The 23,134-nt window shown below is 37.1% G+C and overlaps 1 protein-coding gene across 1 annotated transcript; it reads left to right on the top strand.

The window, feature by feature from the left end:
- Nucleotides 1-1,757: 1,757 nt before the first annotated feature.
- pes (pescadillo) lies at nt 1,758-17,997 on the top strand. Its single transcript, XM_053480465.1, has 15 exons — nt 1,758-1,940; nt 4,959-5,038; nt 5,669-5,822; nt 5,943-6,052; nt 6,176-6,347; nt 6,537-6,626; nt 8,066-8,182; nt 11,885-11,962; nt 12,099-12,188; nt 13,773-13,903; nt 14,118-14,243; nt 15,077-15,261; nt 15,355-15,491; nt 17,391-17,558; nt 17,700-17,997. The coding sequence occupies exons 1-15, from the start codon at nt 1,917-1,919 to the stop codon at nt 17,778-17,780; spliced, it is 1,743 nt and encodes a 580-aa protein (XP_053336440.1). The 5' UTR covers nt 1,758-1,916; the 3' UTR covers nt 17,781-17,997.
- Nucleotides 17,998-23,134: the final 5,137 nt, after the last annotated feature.

Below are 23,134 nucleotides of genomic sequence, written 5' to 3'. Positions count from 1 at the left end.
GAGGATATTAATAAGAGAAAGAAAGAAAGAAAACTAAAAACTGACAGAAAAAAATCAAACTGTTAATAAGAAGGTAAAATTAAATCGAAAACAATACGAATGCTGACATGAAATAAAAAAGTTAGAGGAAAAATCCTAAGAGAAAAGACAAAAAAAAGAAAGTTACCAAGAATGAGAAATAAATAAGGAAAAGTGTGTCATAATAAAAAAAAAAGAAGTAAGAAAGAAACAGAGTTAGAGGGACTCAAAAGAGCTGAGAATTGCTAAGAAAAAATATTATTTGTTCTGTCAATTTCTTTCTTTCTTTCTTTCTTTCTTTCTTTTCTTATTTTTTTTTAACTCTTATTAGCATCCTCCCTCTATCTTTCTGCCTTTCTTTTTTCATCTCTTATTATTTTTTCTCTCTCTTTTTTTTCTTACATTTTTAACTATTATTTCTACCGCATATAATACTAATATTTTTTTTTCTTTTAGCATTCTTTGCCTTCCTTTCTATTTTTTTGGCACTCATATTTCCTTTGTCAATTTTGTTAGCATTATTTCAATCAATCAAGAAAGAAATAAATAAAAAAGATACAGTTCTGACAGAAAAAGATAAAATGTTACTAAGAACAAAAAACAGTCAAAAGCAATACAAAGAACGCTGACGAGAAAAAAAGAAATTAGATAAAGAATGTTAAGAAAGTAAGACAAAAAGTAAGTAAGAAAGGAAAGATTGATAAAAATTATATGAAAATAAAGAAAGTTAACAAGAATGAAAAAAGAAAACTGAACAAGAGTGTGCCATAAGAAAAAACGAGGGTAGTTTATAATTTATTAATTATTCTGTTATATTTTAGCTTTCTTTCTTTCTTTTATTGTTTTTTTTTCATTCTCATTAGCATCCTCCTTTTTTCTTTATTCTGTCATTTCTTTCATTCTTTTCAACATTAACATTATTATTTCTACAACTCGCAATCATTCTCATTTTTCAACATTCTTTGTCTTCCTTTCTGTTCTTTTTCACTCGTTACTATTTGTTCTTTCATCCTCAATTTTTTTCTAATCTTGTTAGCATTCCTTTATTGATTAAGAAAAAAAGAAAAAAGAAGCGAAAAACAATGATAACAAAGATGAAAATAACTGAAATAAACAAACCAAGAACAAACAAACTAACAAAAAATAAATAAAACAAGTGAAATAAAACGCCTTTTATGTTAAAACAATATGGTTTTCGTTTGGTTTTATTTTGTTTGAGTTTTGTATTTTATTATTATTATTATTATTGTTGTTGTTGTTGTTATTGTTGTTGTTGTTGTTTTAATAAAGTACAAAATCTGAATACAACAAAATGGCATTGACTAGTACACAAAAACAGAAGAAAAAAGATCCTAACATAGTGTAGAAGGCTCAGCACATTAGAACTATTTTAAATCCAGATTAAAACATCAAACATTCCAAGAATTATAAAACATGAGATGAAATAAAATAATAACATAAAGAAAATATAATTACAGTACAACAAATGATATATTGCAAACCACTTAAGCATTTTCAGTGAATTTAGTTTTTTTTTATTTCACTAAGGGCAGCTGAGAAATACTTTACATAATATATAAATATAATAAACAAACGGAGGATATTTAAAACTTCTACTTTAAAAATTAATACTAATAAAATAAAATTATTAATTAAATCGGTTTTTGTATTTTTATTCAGGCGTTTCCGAGGTCACTCTGACTCTCACAGGGGGCCTTCCGTCGCAGAGTGTTGACGTCACTCGGCGCACGTGTGCACGGAGCCCTGTTGCCTTCTTGCGCGTGACTCTCGGTGTTCGGTTTTAGCGGATATTTTTAATAAATAGAGCAGTGTGAGCTTCCTCACGAGTGTGTTACAGTGTGTGTGAGACAGAGACAGAGTGTGTGTGATTCTCCGCGATGGGAGGCTTACAGAAGAAGAAGGTGAGTAGAGCACGCGCTCTGGTGTAGTGTGTGTGTGTGTGTGTGTGTGTGTGTTAGTATACATACTTTACACTGACCTGCATGTTGTATTAATACTAGTAAAACAGAAAATAATTAAACCGTCAGGAGCTGTGGAAATAAATCTCTTAATATAGTTAAAATAGTTAAAATAATGAAGTTAAACCTGAGAAATCATTTGGAGAGGGGAAAAAAGCATGTTGGCATGTAAAACTAAAAAGCATGTAACTTACAGGTTATTGTGTAGAGCTTTAATGTGGAAATGAGATTCAAGCAGTTTTTCTTATTGGTTATTAATTAGACATTATAATGTCAATGTTGTCTGATTCCCAATACAGTACTAAAGCTGGGGGCCAAAAGTTTTGAGAATTACACTAATATTATTGCTGCTGCTTTAGTGTTTTTAGATGTCTTTTTCTTACATGTTACAATGTTAGACTTAAGTATAATTACAAGCATTTCAGAGGCTTTTATTGACAAATTGTAGCCTGTTCTTGCATAGAAAATTTGTGGGTTTGTGTTCGTTCAATCGCATCATAAGGATTAACCACAAGATCTCAATGCGATTAAGGTCTGGGGAGATTACTGTCCATGGACCCAAAATTTCGGTTTCGTTATTCGAGCCTCAATATCAATTTTGCCTTAAAAGAATGAGGAAAAATTATGGAAGAGCGATAAAGATAGAAGGAGGATGTTAACAAAAGAGAGAATGAAAGCTGAATGATTATCTGGACTGGGTCAAGCATCGGACTGGATGTATGACCAATCTAATTCACACAGATTAGTTTGAGTTTAGTTGGGTTGGGTGGGTGGGGAGTTTTTCATTTTTCTTTTCATTTGATAATAATAATACATTTAATTAGTTGCTTCTGTAATTTTTATGTATGACAATTGTTCAATAAAAAAATTTGAAAGAAGAAAGAAAGCTTAAAACCTGACTGAAAAAAGAAAACTGAAGAAGGTAAAAATCAATTAAAAGCAATACGAATGCTGACATGAAATAAAAAAGTTAGAGGTAAAAGCTTAAGAGAAAAGACTGATAAATGTAAAAAGAAAAAAAGATAAAAGTTAACAAGAATGAGAAATAAATGAAGAAAAGTATGAAAAATAATTACTTATTTGTTCTGTCATTTTTTTTCTTTCCTTTTTTCTTTTTTCACCCTTATTAGCATCCTCCTTCTATCTTTCTGCCTTTGTTTTTTTTATCTTCCATCATCTCTTTTTTTTTCAACTATTATTTTTACCACATATAATAATAATATAATCATATTTTTTGTCTTTTAGCATTCTTTGCTTTCATTTTTATTTTTGCACTCATATTACCATTGTTTTTTCCTTTGTCAATTTTGTTAGCATTATTTTAATAAATCATGAAAGAAAAAAGATACAGTACTGACAGAAAAAGATAAAATGTTACTAAGAACAGAAAACAATCTAAATTATGGCAAGAAGCTTCATCATTCTGGAAAAGAAATGTCACCAAACTGTTCTTGGATGGTTGGAGAATATTTTTCTAGCATTCTTTATTCATGGCTGTGTTCTTAGTCAAAACTGTGAGTGAGCCCACTCCCTTGGCTGAGAAGCAACCCCATACATGATTGGTCTATACCACTGCTATTAATATTATTATTATTAATAAGATGGGTGTTGGAGTCAAACCAGGACTTATGATGACATTTCTCGTGAACGAAGACGTAAAAAAAAAAAAACGGATCAGCATTTACGGAACCTGCGATAAATCATTTGAACAGTGCTAGCGTTTTTAACAAGTCTGTGCATGACCCATCCTGGCTGAGGTGTCCACTGCGATCATGAACATCATGGACTTTCAGCGAGTAGAACACCTGATTTTTGAAGATCAAGAAAACTTTCTGCCTTGATGGTATCCATGCACTAGTGAAACGCTGGGAAAAGCGCATTAGTGTAGCAGGGGGTTATACAGAGAAGTAAAAATAGTAAGAAGTCCCGGTTTGACTTGAATGCCAGTCAAATAAAAAGGCAATAATGATTCATTAAGGATAATAAACTAAAAGGAAAAACAATCATCCATTTAAGAAGTACTTGGATTTAGAGAAGAATTCAAATACAGGGTTTAATTAAATAGTATTAAAGTAACGAAAATAATTATAACCATGTGACTGTGTGTGTTAGAGAAAACTGGCATATTTTTTTTCCCCAACAGAATTTAACACACACATTTATAAACAATTTAATAGAGAACGTTAACACATTATTTTTTAGCCATGTGAAGGTTGTAGGTTGTGTAATCCGTCACATCAGAATCTAGAAATGTTCATTCAATGAAAATGAGCATTAAAAAATAAATAAAACTTTATTATTATTTTTTTTTTATATAAATCTTTGTCTGTTTATGTTAGAAATCTTTTTTTCCCACACATTTCAGTTGGGAAGCTGGAATCAGAGCACAGTCTCGTGGTGATGGGGGTTTGAATCCAAAATTTCCAGTCAGTAACCCAGAGCCTTAAACTGTTAAGCTCGCGAACCCACTGTGACACAGATGTCTGAAGCTCGTATTGAGCAGAAGTGGGTGTGTCCGAATAAAGCTTAGCTTTGAGACGTGTGTCAGTTCCCTGAGAGTCACATGACCAGCAACACATGAATTACGTGACTGAATCATTTATCATTCTGAATCATTTATTTAGAATTTTGTTCTTAAATTCATAAATCGAGATAAAGAAAATCTTTCTTTTCTTTTTTTTTGCATTTCATGATACATTAAGAAGAAAAATGCAAACGATCATTTTGGCTTGTAATGTTACATTTTGGCTAGTCGCCACATGAAATTTGTCCACTAGATGGAGCACAACGAGCTCTTAAATGAAGCTTAGTGAAATGAATCTTGAATAAATTAAGCTTCATCTTACCATCACTTAATTGAACCACCGCTGGCCCAAACCTGACTGGTTTTAGATTTCCTTGTAGATCATTTTATAAAGTCTGGGTTTGATATGTCTTTTTGTTTTTGTTTTTTCTCTGCAGTATGAGAGCGGCTCGGCCACCAACTACATCAGCAGAAACAAAGCGCGCAAGAAGCTCAGTCTGAGTCTGGCTGATTTCAGGTCAGTTGACATGTAGATCACATTTCTGTAAAATGCTAATTAAACATTAGATTAGGAAATGTGACGCTAAGATTCTCTTTGCTAAATTAACACCTTAATGTCAAGTGGTGATCCTGATGTGGATTGTTGGAATGTTTATGATGACTTTCTTAGTGGAAAATTTGGGAAACCACACTGTCAGCGCCTGGCCGAAAAACCGTTACTGTGTATAAATACAAAACGAAAAAAAACAATACAGTAGTTTTTAATACTTTCAATTAAATCAAATTTCACAAGGTAATATAATATTACACAGTTAAAAAAAAATTATGTTCTTGCACAAAAAAATTAAGATATTGTAACTATATTGTGATAAGCTGGTCATTCAGTCCATTCAGGTCACAGCTGACTTAATTTGCTCAAAAGTTTAATCTTTATGCTCTCTGACAAACTGGGGTGATTTTGACTGGAGTCCCAAATAAATAAAATAGTATGATAGTATAAAAAAGTAAGAACTGTATACTGTGGTGTGTGTGAAGTGCAGGCAGCTGCAGTACAATCATTGAGTGTGATATGAAATGGAAATAATAATAATAATTTCCCTCTGGGATTAATAAAGTTTGTTGAATCTCGATTCTCCTCTCCGTGCAGGCGATTGTGCATCCTGAAAGGAATTTATCCCCACGAACCCAAACACAAGAAGAAGGTGAACAAGGGCTCCACGGCTCAGAGGACCTTCTACCTGCTCAAAGACATCCGCTTCCTCCTGCACGAGCCCATCGTCGGCAAGTTCAGGGAGTATAAGGTAAACGAGATCGCCTCGGTCATCCTTAATTAATTTCCAATCACAACTTTCTTGGTAGATGATTAAAAATTAAAATTTTTATAAACAAAGATTTCTCATTGTGCTCATCACTCCTCTTAGATCTTCGTGCGTAAGCTGCGGAAAGCGTACGGGAAAGCAGAGTGGGGCTCCGTCGAGAAGCTGAAGGACAACAAACCCGCGTACAAACTAGACCACGTCGTAAAAGAAAGGTGAGGCAGCGTGCAGTACCGCTTCTCAGCACCAGATGGAGCGTCACGTCTTCGCACCATCCTCATCCGTTCGATTTATTTCAAGCCCAATGACGGCTGCCTTTATTTTCGATCTTTTAACAGGTATCCGACGTTTATCGATGCCCTGCGGGACGTGGACGACGCCCTGTCCATGTGCTTCCTGTTCTCCACGTTCGCTCGCACCGGGAAGTGCCACGTGCAGACGATCCAGCTGTGCCGCAGACTCAGTGTGGAGTGGATGAATTACATCATTGCCTCGCGGTCGCTTAAAAAGGTAAACAATCACATGCGATGATGATGATGACCTTTAACCGTTTTAACCTCTACCCATTTGCGCCAACCCTGCCCCCTTTTACTCTGCCCCTGTTGGCCCTTACGCTGCCCCAGGAACCCCTTTACGACCATTTAATAACCCCTTTATATATTTATATATACGTTCTTCCTTTTTTTTCCTCCTTTCCAGGTGTTTCTGTCCATCAAGGGCATTTATTACCAGGCAGAAGTGCTGGGGCAGATCATCACCTGGATCGTACCGTATCAGTTTGCTCATGACGTAAGTACAGAGGAGACTTGCCGCCGACAGTTTACACACTGCGCTTCCTGAATGCTGCACCGCAAATTAAATTAGAAGAGGAACCCAGTGTCTGTACCCCCGTGCCTATTTAAATGTCATTCGTCTTACTGTCTTGATTCCCGGTCGAAAAAAAAACAGCGCGTCTTTTATCAGGTTATTTACATTAGGTCCGTCTGTACTCACTCCCAGCCTTAAAATCAAACGCGTTTTTAATCGATGGTTCAAAGTCAACATGAGCCGTGGCTGGAAGCGAGAGACCAGAGGGAACTGAGAGGGAGAGAAAGAGAGACTCTGCGACCATCATTTGTGTAAGCAAACAATGACGTCTATATTTTTTTCGGGCCAGATGGCAGGTATCACAGCTGTAGAGCCGTAAATGCCTGCGCGGTTCCGCTTCAGACCCGGACACAGACCAAAACATGATGGATGTTCACATTATACCGGCTAAAGCACCAACATCAAATAACTAATACTAATTGATTTCATAAATTTAACTTATTAATAAATGTTTTGACACTTGATTGGACAGGCCACGCCCCCTTTCCCCTTTTACTAGGTCGGGTTGACCTGCATCATGACAACGCCTTCTTTCCCTAAACAGACGCCACACCTCCTTTTACTGATACTGATCCACAGGCCACGCCTCCTTTACTGCCAAGGCTGTGCTTCCTATACAGGTAGCCCCCGAATTACGAATTTCCGCAGATAATGAACAGTTCAATCATGGAAGTATCTCGCATGTATCGTACAAAAAACAGACACTGCAGTGCACCAAATACTAATATTTACACCTATATACAATATTTTTAGTGTGTAAGTAAATGTGTAAAATGTCCAAAGTCCGTATACTGTATGTGTGTGGCGGTGCGGGAGAAATTACTTGGCCTCACTAGTTTCAATAAATCAGTCCGGGAGCATGAAAACAGTCCTGGTGCTGAATAATCCTAATTTCCGCAAAAATAATCAACAAAACAGAGTTCACAGTCCAATACAGTGGACAACAGCTCTGAGGAAAAAAAAAAGACAACGACGTTCAGGATTCTTCTCGTGATTTAAAGGTACAGCAACAACACTGTTACATTTCGCTGCAAGATTTATTTCCTTCGATGCGGTTACAGTTTTTGGCCACATGAAGGCAGTGTGAGGAAAGGGGACAGAGATATAGATTTGGTATGCTTTATATTGTGTATTCATGTTAAAGGCATAGAAGATTCACTTTGTCCGACTTAAGAACAAATCAGACTTACGAACATGCTCCTGGATTGGAGCTCGTTCGTAATTCGAGGACTCAACCTGTATACTATGCATCTTAAACATGCTGTGCCTCCGGTTTCACCCAGTACACTTTACTGGTTTTCAAGTTGGTGCAGCTATATTATAATTAATTGTTGTTAAACATTGTGTGTGTGTGTGTTTAGCATCCTACAGATGTGGATTACAGAGTCATGGCCACTTTCACAGAGTTCTACACCACACTGCTTGGCTTCGTCAACTTCCGCCTCTACCAAACCCTCAACCTTGCTTACCCACCGAAGGTAACACACATACACTGAATAATTAGACACACATACACACGTGTGCACACAGTTTCCCCTGGTTTTTGCAGACGGATGACGAATTAAAGGACACAAATGAGTGCAGACTCTTCCAGACTGGTGTGCACAATGCCGCTGTTACTATTGTTCCATTGTGCTATTGTGTGTGCACGCGCGCGTGTGATGTACACCCAGACAATGGTACAAGTCTGAATGCTTGACTCCTACAGTAAGCGCGTTTGATGTCTCTTTCGCTCTGAGGCGGGCAGGGGTGGTGGATAGGGATTTGGAGGGAGGGGGGCATTTATTTATTTTCCTGCCCTGGTTTGACTCCCTTTTAAAGAGAACAGTAATTACAGTTCAGTTCAAAGTTCTTCAGACTCATTAATCATCTTTATCTTATAATTAAACTGTCCTATCCTGGTGGCTATCCTGGTCTTCGGGAGCGACTCCGCCCCCCACGTGTACAATACACGAGGGCTCACTTAACGGCTTATCGGGATTGAAAAGTGTTTTTGTCGCTTGTGCACTGTACTATTAAGATGATGATGCCTGGTTATGTAATTAGGTACATGTTTCACAAATATCCCAAATGTAAAGATTTTGCATGGGTTTTATTTATTTTAATGCATAATTTTCTGGGCTTTGTTATTTTACACAAACTGTTTTGATCATAGTTTAAACTATTAAGTCGTAGAAATTAGTTTACATTTCACGAGGAAATGAAAAAGTATTTTAACGACATGTTTTCTTCATAGATTCGTGTGTCAAAAGAATCGATTCTCGGGTTAGATCAGGCTCACTTAACGTCCTTGTTCAAATGATTAAATTCAATAACGTATGTCGTTACTAAGATACTGTATCATTTTATTATTATTTTTTTATTTGTCACTCATCTCTGCGTGTCACAGATCTGATATCGTTGTATAAGAGAAAAGAAGGAAGTACACGTCCCTAAAAAAAAGTGCACCACTCTCCAATTCCATGCCAAGAACTGTCCAATTTATTTTTTTATTAATAGGTGGGTACAACTATAGCTTGCTCCTTATCACCTAATTGCACCCATGTTTGGACTGCGTTTCAGCTGCTCAGCGATCTTCCTCTTTCCTTTACCACTGTTTGTCATGTTTTTTTTATATATATATATATATATATATATATATATATATATATATATATATATATATATATATATATATTCCCCCCCCCCCCTCTAATTTTCTCCCTATTTTAGTTGGGTCCAATTCCTCCCCATCACTAGCGGACTCCCACATTAGGGTTACGACTACCACTCATTTGGGAGAGCCAGAGACTTATCACAAGATTTAACAATCTAGATTTCCACTTTTTTGGCCATTCTTTCCTAAATGGAATCATGATGGTGACATGCAGAAGGGCACACACTCTATAATCTTGATTTAAGTACTAAAACTAAAAGTTCTCAGCTGTACTCCGTTCTAAAGTGTATTTTAAATGTAAGGTGCCATAAATATTTTTAATGTACTTGCTTTAATTAAATTCCACCATTAGGAACGTTGGAGGAATCACTTCCTCCATGATTCCTTAAAACACTTTGGATACCTGATGCTGTTAGTTTAAAACTTTCATGCTGCTGCAATTAACATTTACTATTGGAATGTGTATAACTCATGGATAAATTGATTTGATTTAATTAATTACAAGATGTACGGAGAAGTAAATATTGTGCTGTTTACATATATACGGATTACTCTTCGTAATAGTGAGGATTTTTTAAATATACATTTTTAAATAAATTAACGTATTGATTCTTTAATTACAAATTCCCAAATTCTTGTGTTATATAAAGATGAGCGCTACCCTCTGTCCAACTGTAAAGCATCCTGAGACCGTTCTTGTGTGCGGCTGCTTCTCAGCCAAGGGAGTGCGCTCGCTCACAATTTTGATTAAGAACACAGTCATTAATTAAAGAATAATAAACAAAAACATCCTCCAGCCGAAAAAATATCCAAATAAATCCTTTTTACCTCGATTGTCGTTATACAAAATCTTTTTAATAAAGCGAGTATCATTAAGACATCCCTGTGCAGAGCTGATTCAGGCTCTATAGCTTCCTCTGGCCACCTTGACCTGTTTAGTGGTTTGTATGCTTCAGTGAGCATTAAAGTGATGTGGTCAGAGACTTCTAGGTGGGGTTGGGTAGCTTTGCATGAGAACGTCATGTTCGTGTAGAGTCTTGTTGGAAATGCCTTTGACGATAAGGTCTTTTTTATTATTAGTTCGTGTTTATTTTTGCTTGCTTATTATTCCTGGTGATAAGATTGCAGTTCGCGCATCACCTCATATACACCACCACAATAATAATAATAATAATATTAATAAAGAATCTAACATAAAACCAGACACATCATCTCTGTGATTCTGCTTGATGATGCCCTGTTGGACGGATGCCTCCATCATGAGAATGGAAAAAAAAATAGGAATAGAGCAGCCATTCATTACTCGTTGTACAGATACCTGCGGCTCGATGTGGTCGAGTTTATTGTCCAAGGGACGCATGTTTCCCAGTGGTTCGTGGACGGGAGGGCCTAGGTCGTCAAGCTCCCTAATGAAGTTTACGATTAATGATTGAACTGTTGCTCAGACATCTTTTCTTCATTCCCAGTAGAGTCGCTGTAGATTTATTTTTCTGATTTGTTTCTTCTCCTGATGCCTGAATTGGATATAATATATGATATCGAGAATCACTAGGGATGGGCTCTGACTTAGTGCTATGATTGACCGGTGTATCTCTTTGTGGCTTTAAATGTGTTTTTGAATCCTGCATCATACTATAATATACTATACAGATAGTCCCCAACTTACAAACACTTGAGTTATGAATTTCCACAGATACGGAACTGACCGGAACAAATCGCAGAAGTATCTCACATGTGTTGGACAAAAAATAAATAGGCTATGCAGTGCACTAGATACCAATATTCATTGTACAATTATGTACAGTGTTTTTAGTGTGTAAAGTAATGCATGAGAAGTCCGGTATAGCACGATAATAGAAAATGGCTGTCCTTTAAAGCTGTCCTCAAGTTCACAGTCCGAAAGCAGTTCTGACAGAAATGGCATCATTAACGCGCGCAGTAAACACCATTTAGGGTTGTCCTTCCCTCGACATCTTCCCCGGCTGCCTTTAAACAAGGTCAGCTGACCCCGCTGCGTCACCTGGATTCCCCTCACGATTTAAAAGCGCAGTCTCATAAAAGTATAACGCAGAACCAAAACATTTTTATTATGCTATACATTGTATATTTGTGTCATAGGTGTATAAGGCTCACTTTGTCGGACTTTCGAACGAATTTGACTTACAAACATTCTTGTTCATAAGTCTGGGACTTCTAAGCTATCCACTCCTTCTGCTTGCGGGAGACACCCATGGTTAACTGTAGAGCTGTGATATATATAAACTAGAAAAACAATTGAAAAACACACCTGTTCAGAGTTGATGATGGGGCATTTTGTTTATTTTTATTTTTTTATTGCCAACTATTTTTAAATAAAGCAGTTATTCTGAGGTAATTACAAATCATTTGCCCGTTGATGTATTTATTTTTAATTATTTTTATTTATTATTTTTGTTTTTAAGTTTCTGTTGTATTCTGTACTTCTGGATTGTTCACTTCTGTGTGTTTCTCTAATCTGTACCTATTATTCTTTTCTCTGTTTTAGCTTGATGGAAAAGGAGAGACTGATCTTAAAGCTGAACCCGAGGAGGACTACGCCATGGACTCGGAGAGCTACCTGGAGGTTCTAAGATTTAATCTTTTTTTTATCATTTTTTAAATTATAATTGTTTATCATCTTCACCTCACGTTCCACCACTACACCCTCACCACCGTGATTTGAGCCATTTAAATCTAACCCGGGTTTCTGTCTGCTGCAGAAACTGTCAGCGCTGAGCGCCAGTCTGGCTCGCGTCGTCTCCACGGCTGAAGAAGAGGAAGCTGAGATCGACCATTTTCCTGCAGAAGGGGTGAGGGTCGATGCACGAAGGCGCTTCTGTTAAAGCTCGAACTGTTTAGCGTTGTGTTAATGTGAAAGTAGCACAGGTTTGTCGTTTTTTCACACCTGTAGCTACAGGTGTTGCACCGGGGAGCTGGTCACTCAGGTTACACAGTAGGATATTACAAACAGCACGATCAGCGCAAGGGCCGGATCATCATGTGTGTGAGGCAATGAGCTGAAAGTTTCTCCAGAATCAAAACACCAATAATGTTGTGTGTGTGTGTGTGTATATATATATATATATATATATATATATATATATATATATATATATATATATATATATATATAAAAACAAGAATAAAAAGAGATATTTAATTTAAATAATAATTTAAACTTTAATTTAAAGTTTAATTTCTCAGATAATTATGTAAATTTATTTATTAATTATTTCATATTAATAAAAAATTAATTATAATAAAATGTATGAGAAATCAGTTTAGAGAATGTTACAGCTTATATAGTTGAGTTGAGAAGTTTTTGGTGTTATTGACCCCAATACTGTTTATACATTTTGGGAAATGAAATAAAATATCTTTGGTAATTTAGAGTTTATTTAAATAGTCAAGACATTTATTCAAGTTAAATATATAAATAAATAAACATAAAATATAATATTTAATTAAAGTAAAATTAATAAATATTTATACAAATACAAAACAATGATAAGTGTTTAAGGAATAAGTTGCAAAAGCATTACAGCTTTTTCATTTGTTGACATGAAAGTTTTTCGAAATCAGTGTCAATGTTGTAGACATCAATGCTATAAAATAAAATAAAAGTCACTTGAGATATTTAAGAGTTTAATTTACTCATTGTAAAATTAGTAAATTTGTTGTAAATAAATAAATATTTAAATACATTTCTATTTTAATTTATTGAAGTTAATGAATTACGAAGTTGAAAGCTAATACATATTTAATAATAAAATAATATAAAAATAAGAGTGTCAGTTTAAAATTTAAGCTCAATGGTTTTAGAAAATCTGTGTCGATGTGAGACAGAAGTACTAAATAAAAATGATAAAATGGTTCGGAATGTTAAGAAATAATTAAAAATAAATATATACTTTTTATTCTTTTTTTTAAATAATGAATTCAGTGATATAAAGTAATAGTGTGTCAAAAATCAACTGTAAGAATGTTACATCTTTTAAAGTTTTTTTTTCTTAATTAATGTTTATAAACACCAGTAACCTGTACTAAATATAAAAAATGTTGAGAGACTTAATTGAGTTTCATTTAACTTTTTTTTTTTTTTTTTTTTTACAAAAAAAATTTTAATTAATGACTAAATAAAATAAACAAACAAATCAATAGAAAACTGTTCTGTACTAGATATGTGTTCTTTTTCTTAAAGACACCCTTGTCAAATATGCACCAAGCTGTTCCCACCTGTTAATTTTTTTCCGCCTCATCTGTATCTTCTTACTCTATTTTCCAACCACCGTTTGATTCCATAAAGGGCGAAAAGATGATTGTTGGAGCAGAGTCAGAATGTGACCTAAAGAAAGTTAAACAAATCTTCTTTCCTTTTTTTTTTCCATGTTCAGGAGGACATGGAGAAGATGGAGTCGAGGGTGAAGGCTCAGCAGGACGAGGACAAACACAAGAAGCTGTTTGAGGGTCTCAGGGTCTTCCTAAACAGAGAAGTGCCGAGAGAGTCTTTGGCGTTCGTGTTGAGGTGACGAGGAGTTTAATATAAATGCGCAGATATGTAGTAAATATTACAGATGGAGATGAAGGAATGAGAGAGTCATGTGACTGTGTGTGAGAGAGAAAGAGAGAGAGGTTTTAAGCAAATGCTTGCAAGTATGGAAATCTCTCTCAGCCTCACACATGCTCTCTCTCTCTCTCTCTCTCTCTCTCTCTCTCTCTCCCTGTTCTGACTTCTACAGGTGTTTTGGAGCACAGGTGTCCTGGGACAAATCTCTGTGTATCGGGAGCACGTATGACATCACTGACGAGACGATCACGCACCACGTGGTGGACAGGCCCAGCCTGGAGAAACAGTACATAAACAGGTGCGCTTTACATACACTTACACGTCAGCTCATGCAAATGTTTTATTTATTTATTTTGAATAAGAAGCCTTTATATCAATGCCCTATATAGTGACGTCAAAAAGAACATCATAACGTGTGTAGTTTCCCGTCAGCCATATTTTATTACAATCAAAAGTCAGTTTTGCGTTCTTCTCCAAGTGTGTGCCGTTTTGTCACCAGCCACATTCTGAGTAGTGATTATGCGTCTGGTTCATAGATATGCGCTGACCCACAATGCCATTCTTTCAGCTCCTGCACTTTTTCCAGCCCCCTCTTTCTCTCTCCATCCACTTCCTGTGTGAGTCGATCTATTTTTGAATTCGTGTCACATGATCGTCCAGATGGTCACAGCGTGTTCTTGACCTTCCCGTGCATGTTCATGATTCTGGACAACATTAGGAAAAAGTACATTTACAGAACTTTGTGTAGAATTATAACACAAAGCACTTATAAAATCTTGTCCTTCTGGCCAAGTCGATGTTGTTATCTAATATTTATTTTTTTATTTATCCGTTCATTTCATTTATTTTACATCCTTTTAAATCCCTTTCATTGTGTTTATATATAACTTTGTATCGTTTGAATGGTAATATGTATCTTCCATGAAATGGCCTGTAAAGCTGATCTGCCAATAAACCATAATACAAACAAACAAACACTACGGAATTTAAGTTTATTATTTTTTTTTGTATTATTTTCATTTGAATTGAAATATAATTGAATATCTATTTCTCACGGCATCAGTCGGACCGTTTTTCTTTTGGATTCAGGCCCATTTATTTATTCCTCACTCTGATCACATGACTCTGCAGGTACTACATCCAGCCCCAGTGGGTCTACGACTGCGTGAACGCCAAGATGCTCCTTCCCGTGGAGGACTACTTCCTGGGAGTCTCGCTCCCTCCCCACTTGTCGCCCTTCGTCGAGGAGAAAGAGGGCGACTACGTTCCTCCAGAGAGGCAGAAACTCCTGGCAATCCAGAGAGGAGAGAAGCCTGGTGAGCGAGCGAGAATAGTTCTCCGTGTGATGTGGGAAGTTTGTTCTTGGGTTGGGTTCTTTAATGGATTGGTTTTTGTCTGTTCAATTGCAGAGGAGGAAGAGGAGGAGGATGAAGAAGATGAGGAGGAGGATGATGATGATGAAGAGGAGGAGGAAGAAGAAGAGGAGGAAGAAGCTGAACAAGAGGCTAAACTAAAAGATATGGAACAGAAGAGAACACAGGGGAAGGTGAGGGACGCTGTGCAAATAAAGGAAATGTAACCGTCCAGGAAAAAAAAGTTTTCTTGTGATTTATATTATATAATAATAGTTATTATTTTTCTTCTTGTTCTATTTAATAAAAATATTAATCAAGTCACAGTCTTTATCAGCCCAGTGTTACAGTGGAGTGTGAATTTACAGTAGTATCCCTCTTTGTGTACAATCCTTTAAAAACAACAAGCGCTGCATTGACTGCGTGATTCGTCTCCAGGACAAAGTTCACCGGTTTTATCAGATGGCTGTTTATAACCTTTATATCACGCGCTGTTTTTTATTATTATGATGGAAACAAGCATCATGTCCCTTATATCAGAGGACGGTTTAATTAATAAAACTGGTTTAATAAATAGGACTTTATTGTCATTGTGTAATACAGGTCCTCAGCAGTGAATTGCAGTTTAGAGTCAACCAGAGATGTTATTACTGATCATGTTGATGTGTATATACATCTAATTCCATGATCGTTCCTGAATTATAAAATTATAAATTATAAAAAAAATACACTATAATCTCCTCTGAACAGTTGATATTGAGATGTAAATACCAAGTATTTGTTAATTGGTGATTTCTAAGGCTGGTGACTATTAATGAACTTCTCCTCTCCAGCAGAGATGACTTTTGGTCTTGCTTTCCTGGGAAGGTCTCCAGAGACAGTTTCATCGTGGTGTTTGATGTTTCTTTTTTTTTTTTTTTTTTTGCAAAATGCATGGATAATGGGTAAAGCATGAAGAAGCAGCAGCGATACTCTTGCAAAACATGAGGATGGAAGCGGTTTCTATTCTATTTCTTGTCCGTTTTAGGCTTCTTTTTTTTGTGAAACAGTTTCTAAATCCAAAACCTATTCGTAGATCAGGATCAATTAAAACACACAGCTCTAATTAAGACTGGGAAACCAGAACCAGGGTATCTGTCTCTATGATATCATGATACTCAGGTGCTGATTTGATTCTGGATTTATCACAAGCCCTAGCGCCGAGTTTTGCATTTTAGTGAAGTGGCTTCTTGGCTAGTTTCTCCACCCAACAACTTAATCATTCTCTCTTTGTTTACTCCATCCCAAGCCTGAAAACTGAGCACTGAAGTGACTGAGCAATGTTCCATGAGCCATGACTTGATGCGCAAAGGTGCAGACGTGAGGTGGATTTGCAGCTTGCTGTTGTATGTCCAGTCCTTAAACTTGCTTTCTGGTGACTCCAGAGCCGCTAATCTATCGCAGGTGGCCGGTTTTCGCGTCCACACCGTATTTATGTCAGGCCTTTCGGGTTAACCATTAGCCCTTTTTTGCTGTAGGTTGGTATAAACGTGAATTGATTAGCCCAAGACTCAGGTTAATGAGTACGTTTAATGGGTAATGGACAATGTTTCACTAATGCTAAAATTCTAAAAAAAAAAAAAAAAAAAAAGGTTATCTCAGTACTGGACTGCTTGCTTTACACCTTGAAAACCCTCCCAGGTCTCTCAGGAACTCCCAAGTTGACCGGAAGAAATCTTAGTGCGGTCGGATATTAGGGCGAGGATTTCCATTATTAGTAGAATATTGTTGGACTTGGATGCACTAAAGATTCTTGTGTACAAATGGATAGCATGCTTTGGGAATAAATTGTGAGGATCTTCAGGATGATGATGTTGGAAAGTACAGAAGCTCCAAGCAAACAGAGTACTCGTTTATTAGGTCATGTCCTACGTAATGGTCATCTCATTAAATCTCCAGACACGTCCTTTGTTCTGACAGTTATTCCTTAACTTCACAAATTCAATAAAGGGTTGGCAGTGTGTGTGTGTGTGATTGTTTGCACAGCATGAAGAATGAGGAAACTATCAGAAGTGTTGGGTGTGGTGTCTGATGTTTTTTTTGTTGATTTGCAGGCCTTATCGGCGAAGGTGACCCCTGGAAAGGTGACTCGGGACAACCGGCAGAGACTGGAACAAGAAGAGAAGGCTGAGGAAAAGAGGCTCGCCATCATGATGATGAAGAAGAAGGACAAATACCTCTATGATAAAATCATGTTCGGGAAGAAGAGGAAAGTTCGCGAGGTAACGATCATTACACGATTGATTGGTCATTAAGTGAACACTTGGAGAAGTCCAGCAGGTCACACATTAAGTAGTCTGCTCTCACGACCCAGGTCCCATGATGCATTAATATTCATTAACTCAATTGTCCTTGTCTTTCAGGCAAACAAAATGGCAGCCAAGAGAAAAGCTTTCGAAGAGGCCAGCAAATCAGAGAGGAAGAAAAAGTCGAAGAAACATTAGATGAGGAAATAAGAATGGACGTTATTTTTTATTATTAAAAATAATTCTATTCATTTATTGGAACCGGAGTCATGCCTTGTTGTATGCTTAAAAACAAAAAGATGATGTTTTTTCAGTGATATGTAAGTTTTGTGATTTCTTCATGTTAAAATGAATCTCTTCATTCTTGTATTTTAAAAATCTCATTAATCATATTGTATTAAAATCAATCGCTTTAGTCTATGGTTTAAGCATACTTTTTTTTTTTTTTTTTTTAAATATGCCGTGATTTAAACTTTTTGCAATACAATAACAGGTCACATTTTGTATACTTGCAAAGATCAGGGGGGTAGAAAGAGGTCCTTAAAAGCGCTTGTACTATCTGAGATAATCTGGTGTTCAAATCCCAGTAATGCTCTGGTTGTCTAAGGCCAAAATGTCCATGCTTTCTGGGTATGGGGTCTAAAATCTTAAGACGTATCTTCAGGACTAGGCCTAATCCAACAGTGTTTAGGTTAATAATTAAGTAACATCAGTCAGTTACCCAGCGTAATGATCTGTCTAATGCCAAAACTACAAAGCTCTTTTGTAAGTCGCTCTGGATAAGATTCCTAAATCTAAAATCCATCTATCCTTCCATCAGTTCCATCCTTGTCCTATGTGGGGTCACAGGGGGCTTTGAGTCTATCCTAGGGTTTTTGGTACACATTGAAAACGATGCCAGGCATCCCAGGGTACAAACACACAGACAAACTATGGGCAGTTTGGAAATCTCAGTCAGTCTACAGTGCATGTCTGAGGTGAAGGTGCCAACCACTATGCCACTGTGCCACCTTGGCTTGCAAACACTCATTCTCAAATAAATTGGTAATAGAGGTATGCAGGAGAGGTAAGACCCTGCAAAAGTGCTTGGAACGAAATTTGTTTGTTTTTTGTTTATTTTCTCAAGTGTTGGCTTTTGTATAGATGGTAACTATACCTAAAGTTGGTGCCCTCATTGGGAACTTCTTCGTTATCATGGCTTTTTACCTTAAATCGACCAGATTTATTCCTTACTCTTGGTTTTGGTCCTGACGTTGAGAACGTGCTTCGTTGAAATGCATACTTTCGTCTCCTGAGTTTCACTCTTTGTTTGCAGCAGAGGATAAGATACTTGCGTCGGTTTCAATTTTCTAAGTAAACTCCCTATTCCTCATTAGTCATGGATACATAGCCAGAACGGGCCAGTTTCATTAAATTATTTATCTGTGAGGCTGCTCCTGTGTCCGTTTCAGTCCTCAATAAATAAGGAGGTTCGGTATTGGTTGCCAGTTGATCAGGTTCACTTGCCGTATAGCTGCATGTTAAAACGTATACGGTTACTTCTCATGAGCCGTCTGTTACTATAGCCTTTCTTTGATTGTTTTTGTAATAACGACTTATTACAACTTAATATATATATATATATATACATACACACAGTTGCAGGAAAAAGTATGTAAACCCTTTGGACTTAATAACTGGTTGACCCTCCTTTTGGCAGCAATAACCTCAACCAAACGTTTCCTGTAGTTGCAGATCAGACCTCTGGAGTCATTTTGGATCACTCCTCTTCACAAAACTGTTTCAGTGTGGCAATATTTTTGGGATGTTTGGTGTAAATCGCTCTTACGGTCATGCCACTGCATTTTAATCAGGTTGAGGTCAGGACTCTGACTGGGCCACTCCAGAAGGTGTATTTTGTTCTGTTAAAGCCATTCTTTTGTTGAATTACTTGTATCCTTTAGGTCATTGTCCTGTTGCATCACCCATCCTCTGCGGAGCTTCAGTTGGCGGACAGTTGGTCTTAAGTTTTCCTGCAAAATGTCTTAAACCCTGGAATTCATTTTTCCATCAATAACAACAATCCGGCAAAGCAGCCCCTAACCATGATGCTCCCTCCACCATGTTTTACAGTGGGGATGAGCTTTTGATGTTGGTGTGCTTTGCCTTTTTTTTCTACACACATAGTGGGTTTTTTTTTTTTTCAAACAACTCAATTTTGGGTTCATCTGTCCATAGAATATTTTACCAGTAGTGCTGTGGAACATCCAGTTGCTCTTTTGCAAACTTATTGTGGACGTGTCAACAATTCTTGATCGTAGGTTTTCTGCGAGTCTTGGTTCACATCAGACAGTGCTTTTTTTAAACCCCAAACTGGTGTGTTTTTGAAGGGCAGGACAGCTTTCAGCAACACATTCAATATCATCACACTGATTGGACTCAAGGTTGGCTCACTCCTGGCTGACTCCAATTAGCTCTTGGAGAAGTCATTAGGCTAGGGGTTCACATAGTTTTTCCACCCTGCGCTGTGAATGTTTACATGTTATGTTCAATAAAAACATGAAAACATATGTTTGTGTAGTATTATTTTAGGCAGACTGTATTTTTCTATTGTTGTGACTTAGATGAAGTTCAGAGCACATTTTATGACCAATTCATGCAAAAATCCACGTAATCCCAAAGGGTTCACATACTTTTTCTTGTAACTGTATATACAGATATGTGTATATATATGGATATATGTCTATATCAGCAATCTCCCAAAGCTTGCACATCTTGAGCTGTGTGAATAGTGTGGCTGTGGCAACGTTGTATTACGTCTATAGTGGGTGGTTATAACGTGACTATTCCCCTTTTGGCCTGCAATAGGAATGCTATGTCTTTCCAACTGTTTGGTGTCATTCATTCATTTGATCTCTCTCTCACATAAAGATGTAGATTTTTCTCTTTAACACCAGTTTGGCCCTTCTGCATTCCAGCAATGCTGGCTCTCGCCCTGCCTGGCACTGTGATGGCCCTTTGTGTGTGTGTGTGTGTGTGTGTGTGTGTAGGGGGTTGCTTTGACAATGAGCTTAGTGTTTCAGTCCGGCCAATGAACATGGTGCTCAGCGTAACCTTTTGCGTGTTTCTGAGTTATGGAGGTACAGATAGTGAATCTTAAAACCAGTGAGAAACAATGGGTTAATAAATGACCCTTTAGCAGGAAAGATTTAGCTTAATTGTTTTTGTATTTTTTTTGCCTATTTTAGTAAGAATAACCTGACTGTTTTCATTTGACCTTTAGATAAACAATAGAGAGACAAAATGCAGAAAAAGTGGACAGAAATGGGTCAGTGAGACTCCTACACCGACAAACAGATGCTCTTCTGTCACAGCGACAGTAGCTGACCTCAGCAAGTCGCTTCGGTATGACATTCTCCAATTCTCTAAAATATGAAACCTACAGTAGCAACCCTGACTTCACAAAACTTACTGTTTAAGGAAAATATGAGAATTCTGCCTGCATAAAGTTTCTGCCTGAGTGGTGTGCATCAAGGCTCCATGCTTGGCCCTCTACTTATTGTGCACTGCTGCGCTGGATCAGTTATCCAATCTAACAGATTTGATAAACACTTGTATGCGGATACTCAGCTCTGTGTATCTGGCCCTATTGATCACATCTTTTACATAACGCTTGTATGGGTATCTTCACCTGTATGAGGATCACCTTTAATTTAACTTTTCAAAGGCTGACTTGCTCCTCATTCGCGTGTCCTTAACTGAGCTGTTACGATTTCATAACATCATCATGTAGGAAAACACTTACCCCATCTTTGGGCATTACTTTGTTATTCTTTCCCCGAATGACCTTTGAGTCTGATCATGCTTTTTAAATTGCTTGAGAGATATTATGATAAGTGTGATGAAACTTTAATTCTGTCTCTATAAAGCACCACCACTGCCAGGTGAGATGAATAACACTGATTTGCAGTTATATACCAATACTAGGCTATTTTATGGTTGTGGGGACCAAAGGCCAGCCCATCTGGTCTGATTCTACAGAAAAGACAATGCTGGACTCCAATCCATGGAGTCCCAACCATAAAACCAAAGGATCTGCTGCTAACTCTTCAGTGCCAGATATCAAAGCATAGCCCTAGAGGTCTTGTGGAGTCATGCCCTAGAGCTGCCCGGTGGTACAAGGGGAACATGCACAATATTGGACTTAAAGTTTTGGGTTTTAACGTTATAGCTGATTGATTTAAATCAGGGCATCTAAGCGTCTCAACCATACACGATCATGACACCAAGTTGGAACCACACAATGACACACAATGTCCTTCCAAGGTCTCTTTTCCACCAAGGCGGTTCATGAAGCTAGTTTAGAGCCAGTACCCAATTTCACACCAGTTCTTTGTTTTAACATAGACAAAGCACCAGCCCTCAGACTGAAAAACTGGTTCCAGGGCAGCAACAACACTTTGCTGGGCTAAAACAAATAACCGTTTACGCTTTACAATTAAAACTCAAACCTGTTCCAGCATTACAGTGGCGCCTGCACACAAAGCGAGATCGATGGTATTTAACCTAGAAGAACTCAAAAAAATAACTGTTTATAGCTGCTATAAATGACATAGTATCAGGAAGTAGCCAACATGCCTTGACATTAAACATAATCATAAATCGATCAAAAAAGTCGAATGTGTCTTTTTATATGCGGTCATGTTTAAAAGTTAGTACTTCCTGTTCTTATTTTGTTGTTGTTGTTTTTTTTGCATATGCCACCTTAAACAGACAATAACTTGTAACTTTTTCACCATGCCATTATTTATTTAACAAAAATTTTAACCCCCCCAAATTTTGGGTAATACTAAGTACAACCATGATTCAACAGGTTGTCGATACACCTTTAGCAGCAATAACTCGCAATCATCTCCTGTATGACTTTATTAGTCTCTAACATCATTGTGGATACATTTTGGTCAATTCTTCTTTGCTTCAGTTTATCAAGGTTTTTGGGTATTTACTTATGCGCGTCTTCTCTTATGGTCCAGCACTTGAATTGGGTTGAGTGTTTCCCCAAACATGTTGCTGAGCAACTCCACTTTGGTTTCATCCGTCCATAGGACGTTGCTCCAGAAGTCTTGTGGTTTGTTTAGATGCAGTTTTGTGAACCACAGCTGGTGAACGCTTGAACAGGCTTTCTCCTGGCAACATTTCCAAGCAAACCGTACTTGATCAGTCTTCTTCTAATTGTGCTGTCATATATTTTGACATTCAGTGTGCTCAGTGAGGCTTGTAGGGTCTGAAATGTTGCGTTTTGTTGTTGTTGTTGTATTTCTCTGAGCATTGCATGGTCTGACCTTGGGGGTGCAGGTGCTTAAGATCGGCAGCTATTTTAAACGCTTTCCACTTGTAAATAATCTTTCTCACCGTGACATGGGTTTATAAGCCTTTCCAGAATGATGTGCAGCAACAATTGCTTCTCTAAGACCATTTCCCATGTCTTTCCATCTTAGATAAAGGGCTGATAATACCCTCTTAAATCCTGTGGAAGCAGTCAGGGGGTAGTTAGTATTGATCCCATGTTTTTC

Source organism: Clarias gariepinus, chromosome 21 (genome assembly GCF_024256425.1).
Source record: "Clarias gariepinus isolate MV-2021 ecotype Netherlands chromosome 21, CGAR_prim_01v2, whole genome shotgun sequence".
NCBI lineage: Eukaryota > Metazoa > Chordata > Actinopteri > Siluriformes > Clariidae > Clarias > Clarias gariepinus.
Note: the sequence above shows the minus strand (reverse complement) of the source record. Positions and strands in the feature narration are given on the sequence as shown.